Source organism: Lampetra planeri, chromosome 30 (genome assembly GCF_965212315.1).
Source record: "Lampetra planeri chromosome 30, kcLamPlan1.2.h2, whole genome shotgun sequence".
Taxonomy (NCBI): Eukaryota; Metazoa; Chordata; class Hyperoartia; order Petromyzontiformes; family Petromyzontidae; genus Lampetra; species Lampetra planeri.
In genome coordinates this window covers 9,613,222-9,619,066 of record NC_136136.1, presented here as the reverse complement: position 1 = coordinate 9,619,066, position 5,845 = coordinate 9,613,222, and the positions used below count along the sequence as shown (strand labels likewise).

The 5,845-nt window shown below is 50.8% G+C and overlaps 1 protein-coding gene across 1 annotated transcript in view; it reads right to left on the bottom strand.

The window, feature by feature from the left end:
* Window positions 1–5,845, bottom strand: part of LOC144728948 (deubiquitinase DESI2-like) — a 42,068-nt gene that overhangs the window by 7,399 nt on the left and 28,824 nt on the right. Inside the window, exons 3-5 of the mRNA XM_078608728.1 lie at window positions 5,441–5,513; window positions 3,799–3,892; window positions 3,399–3,540 (exon numbers count right to left, since the gene is read on the bottom strand). Coding sequence (XP_078464854.1) covers window positions 3,399–3,540; window positions 3,799–3,892; window positions 5,441–5,513 — 309 coding nt within the window. The remainder of the gene's footprint in view (window positions 1–3,398; window positions 3,541–3,798; window positions 3,893–5,440; window positions 5,514–5,845) is intronic.

The window sequence follows — 5,845 nt, the reverse complement described above, 5'->3', positions numbered from 1 at the left end:
CTGCACGCGCGCAGAGGTCCCGCATGGGACCGGTTGTGACGGTGAATGCCATTCGAGGCGCGAGTATCGAACCGCAGCGAACAGCGCTGTTGCAGACGTTCGCAGTTCGAGCCAGGCCGCCGCCCTGGTTAATGCTGCGGGGGTATTAACAATAAATATGCACCCCGTCTGCTTGACCTCCGATTAGCACGGTTAGCTACGTACGGTGCGAAATAAATTCAACATACATTCATACATTTGCAGTGGACATTAAATATCCCGTGGCATAATTCGCAAAAAGAGTAGGCCCCATGCGTTGGCGGCGTTATGGTTTAAATTTTTTATGTTACAAATTACTTACGTTGGGTAAAACCGCATCGCAACGTCGCTGCTTGTTGGCAGACTGGACTCGCCTGTAAACATAGCGCCCTCACGATTGCCTTGCGACTTCATAGTGGAGCAAATACCAAGCGCACTTTGCTATTGTTCATTTGAAGGTCGTGAAAATTTCAGTGGATGGTTTTGAATGTGGCCATCATTCCTACAGAGGTGATCTTTATTTTTTTTAATGCCAATCATATTGTAGTTATCAGCGTGAAGCCACGGGTCAAAAGACACGTCCTTATTGGAGCGTGTGCAGTAAGCAGTGCACCACGGCGCGGACACGTTCGTTGTTGCACCAGCATCGTATCGCTCGTAGCCGGACACGCGCTGCTTTAACCGAGCTCCACGTCGTGACAATGTTTGCGTGCGGGCGATGGTGAACAAGTGGAGACTATCACACTCGCCACGCTGGACACGCCCACTACTCGAACCCGAATTCGCGGCAGTGCCGGCTCGGTGATCCGACTCGGCGACTGGCCCCGTGAGCCACTCGGCCACTTCCACGGGTACCCGCTTTGTACCCACTTTGGATAGACTGGCCCCTGTAATGGGAACGTGGAATTTCCAATACTTTTTCCAATACTTGCTCAAGGGCACTAACCAAAGGATCGGTGTTGCAAATGCTAATTTTAGTGGACTCTTTAGATTGTTTATATTTCATGTGAGGTATGAGTGGGAGGGTCGGCTGACAACCTGCAGGCAGGAACACGTGGCCATCTGCTGCCTGGTCTCACCCCACCCCACCCTACCCCCTCACCCACCCTCCCCCCATATCACAGCAGAAGGCAAACTTGGAAGACCCCCTCCCACCCCCCGCATATGCCCTCTGTTTTGTGGGTATTTGCTGTCCGATGAATTGGGCCAGTGTAGCATGGTGTAGAGTTTGATTTGGAGAACGTACGCAAGTTCGAGACATCGTACGTATTGACCGTTAAGTAGATGGGTCTCGGGCAGGGCACTTCGCGAGGAGGGCACAATGGCCGGTGGTCGAGACTAAAACAAAAAATTTTTAAAATATAAATTTACCAAGGCCCACTGAGCTATGCTGTATAGCTCGTTTTTTGGAAGCGACCTGGTCACAAATGATAGCTCACGTTTACATTTATAGCAGCCAAATACTCTAAACGCTTGTTGATTCTAAACGTGGAGGGAAAACCGGAGGGCCCGGAGAAAAATCCACGCTACCACAGGGAGAGAGAGACACACACAAACTCCAAATATGCAGTCATCAGTGTCGGGGTCGAACTCACGACCTCCTGCATGCCAGGCGAAGTAGCTAACATCTCGCCACTGTGGCACCACACACGTTAGTTGAATCTAATGCTGGAGTGGGAGCCAAAGGATGGGACGCGCCTGGGAGGACATCCACTGCGTAGGTGGAAGCAATGAAATCTTCTCTCGTGCAGGAGCTCGGTGATTGGTTACAACACAGGACCACGATGGATCGAGACGGCTTGGGGAGGAAGGCCTTCATCCAGCAGTGAATTGATCATGGCTAATGATGATGAGAAAGTGCATAACCATCTCAAGTGTCAGCGCATTGTAAACGAAACTGTCATTTCTCTCGACAAAATACAGTACACACAGAAAAGTTTAACGAACAGCACATCTTTCCCTCAACAAATTTGTCCGATCGGTTCAATATTTTTTTGGGAAGCAGCAGCTAAAACATTAATGCGTGGCGGAACTGAGAAGCGTTGAATTTTTAATGACGTTCCCTCTCTCCGCCTTTTCCCGCCCCCGCTTAAATTAACATGCGCTGCTTATAAATCGATTGGGGGGGGGAGCTGAAATAACTCAGATGGGTTTATATAAAGCAGGCTCGCATTACGAATTTACGATTGCAGTTTTGACTTTTCAAGAGGGATGGCTGTGGTCAGCTGTGTTCATCAGTTTAGAGGAGCAACGCCTTCCCCCCAACTGTGAATCACAAATTTGTTGACGTTTCAAACGCCTCCGCCACAGGAAAGATTCACTGCGCCAACGAGTTCCAAGACGTTTTTTTTTCAAGTGGCCGCTGCTTGGGATGGTTTTTGGTGAACGAACCCCCATTTTTGGACGTGGAAGGGAATGGAGCGCCCAGAGTGCGCGGAAAACAAATGGCAGCTACGTACATTGAAACTCTTTCCCGTTCCGATGACGACTGCAAGTCGCAGGGCAGGTGTCACCCTTCACCGCCGAATCTCGGAGCGCGCGAGCGGCTCAGCATTAATTAATTTAGAGAGGCGTAGCGTTGTTGTTTTTAAAGACGTTGTACTCACCACAGAGAACTGTAGCGACCCGACCACATTCTACGAAAGCTGCTGCCAAACTGTGCCACACGTCCTCCCCGCCTGGCCTTTTTCTTCCGATTCCAGAATCGGAAGAAAAACGTACGTACGTACGTGTACGTACGTGTTCGTCATCGGAATGGGAAAGGGTTAACAACCTACTTGCTCTACTACTTCGTGAGTCGCCGTGGCTCTCAACCGTGTGGTGACCAACCAACCCCGCCCATTCTCCACTGGCATATCCATTCCGAGCCGGCCCAGGGTTCCTCACGGTTTTTTTGTCCCTCCCACTGGCTGTTTGACTTACCGAGCAGGAAAACCAAGATGGTGATGCGCTGCTGGTCTCACAAGACACCTCAATCTGGCTCCGGGGGCCAGGCAGGGCCAGGGGTGGGGGGGGGGGCTAATGAGACTTTCACCGCACACGACGTCAGCCGGTACAACTCGAACACAGCGGCCATCATGAGCTCCATGGGCCACCGTCTACCAGACTCTTGTGTTCAACCGCCACGCTGCAGGTCACAGCACTTCTGATGAGTACTTCCCTGCGAAAGAAGTTCAATGTGCATACGTACGTACTTCTCTTACAGCGTATTCCCTTGCACTGCTCGACTTTCACATTCCCTTGCATCGTCGATCCAAGTAACGTGCGCACTCTTTACGTATTACTGCTGCAATAGCGACATTCGGTTGCTGGATGCTCGGTGTTTGGGCCTTTGGGCAACTGTGCTCAGTATAAATTAATAAATAAACACACATACGCACCTCGGCCAGGCCGGCGGTAAAGTGGTTGCAGTTCTTGTTGATGAGGTGGTAGGCGTTGCCTTTGAAGTCCTTGCCCAGCTCCTCTACAATCTGGGCGACGTCCTCCTCCGCAAAGTCGGTGGTGCCCAGCATGATCGCCTCCCTGGGGGGTGAGAGGATGGCGGTCGGTGGGCCGCGCGTGCGTGACCACGGTACGTGCTTTTGCTTGAATGAGACGGTTAAATCCACACCACTGGATAACCCACCTCCTCTGCTAAATCCACACCACTGGATAAACAACCCCCCCTGCTAAATCCACCCCACTTGATAACCAATCACACCTGCTAAATCGGGCCCTGGTCATGGTGCTTACTGGATTGACCACGTGGCATTGTGTGTAGGAGCGTGGGGAGCTGCTCACTTGAACTTGAACGTCTCCCCCAGCTCTGCGACGTCTCCAGGGACGATCTCGAACACGCCGCTGAACGGGTACGGGTGGCCCCCGTACGCAAACTCTGCACCCACAAACGGACACGTCGGGAGTCAAATCGCGAGTGCGGGTGGTGGCCACGCCGTGCCGTTCCCGTGGCGAAGGACCGCGCTGTTGTTTCGCGGATGATTCTATACTGCGTGGTTTTACCCAATTATGGAATTGGCGGGTAATTTTCAAACTTGCCAAATGTTTGTTACCATGATTGCCAGCAGACATGGTCTACTCCTTTAATTTTTGTTTACGAATAACTTCACCGGACCTTTTAACGTCCACCGGTGCTGCGGACGGTGCGCACCTTCTGTTGAACGGCAGCCGCTGGGCTCGAACCACGAACTTTACGCGGCAAGCTGCAAGCACAATCTACCGTTCGGCCGTGTCCGTACACCGGCCCAGCCGCACGTACATTCAAACGGAGGTGACCGGCTGGCTCAGAGGTCAAGAGTGCCATGCCGACACTTCTGCAATCCTGGGTTCGAATTTCAGGGATCGGCGATTACAGCCGGGTTCTGAAGTGGACAGTTAGTTGATGGTCTCAGCCCGGTCACCGATGAACTGCACAAAAGAACAGTCACAATTTCATCTCGATTGGTGTCAAATGGTGAGACGTAAAAGACTCCATTCGGAGCTGACACAGGACAGCCCACTGAAGCGCATACCACAGCGCTACGTCTGAGATCCCTTTGAGTGACCTACAGTCCATACAGTAAGGGACAGCACTTTCCTACCCGCCTTGCCATTCGAGAGTAATGTTTGTCGCATAATAATAATAAACTTATATTTTTTATTCTAAGAGCTAGAAATTTAGTCACGAAAAAAAATACGGAACCAATTTTGAAAAATGTTTTCCCTTGCAGATACTGATGACTAGGCTGAAACGTAATAACAATAGACTCAAAGCGCTGTACACCAGCAGTAAAAAAAACTACAAATATTCAAATAAAACACTGCCACAGCAGAAAAAAATTAATCAAAATCAGAATACAATAGAGCCAAGGATAATACCAAAATAGAAACTTTGGCAACCATCAACACTTTAACACTTGAGAGCCCGGTTTACTTACGGAGCCGTTCATAAATGGCGTCACGCGATTTTGGACGATTTTTGACCCCCCCCCCCCCCTAGTCACACGGCGTCACAAAAAGTCAGACCCCCCCTCAAATATGACGTCACAAAGCTATGCCCCCCCCCCCCAAAAAAAAAAAAACACGCTTCAAATCGCTTTAAACTATTGTCATTGTAGTGCGTATTTAATGTGCCGTTGCACTCTGATGTTGCAGGAGAAAACATTTATTAAAAAGTATATTTAATTAATTAGAACGTGTTGTCTATATTTATTTAAAGTTTCGCATTTTTATGTGACGTCACATTTCTCAACCCCCCCCCCCTTCGTCACACATCGTCACAAATGTCTGTCCCCTCCCCCCTAGGTGTGTGACGTCATTTATGGACGGCCCCTTACGGGCGGCCGAGATCTCTCAGCGGTGCGGCTCAGTGAGTGTGAGACGTCGTCTCTTACCACTTCACAATAGTCCAGGGGGTAGCGGCACAGGTGCGTGGGTGTCCACTCACCTCGCCCGTACACCTGGATGCCCGAGTGAAAGATGCCGATGCCAATGGTGGAGGTGTACTCGTTCATCCAGTACTGGAGTCGGACAACACGCACAGCAAGCAGACGCTCCGGTCAACCTCATAGGGCGAAGGGCAGGGCTGGGGAAACCCTTTACATACTGCGTGGCTGAATGCCACCTTGAAACATCTTGGGGCGATCCCACATTGAGATCGGGCCGCCGGGGTGCCGCAGGGGTGGGGATGTTAACTGCCTCGTCTGGTATGTAGGAGCTCGGGGGTTCGATCCGGACCCTGATGCCCGTATGTGTGGAGTTTGCACGCTCTCCCCATTGTCGCGCGGATATTTCTTCGTGTCCTCCGGTTTTTCCCTCCAAATTTAGAAACACGCATTTCGAACATTTGGCT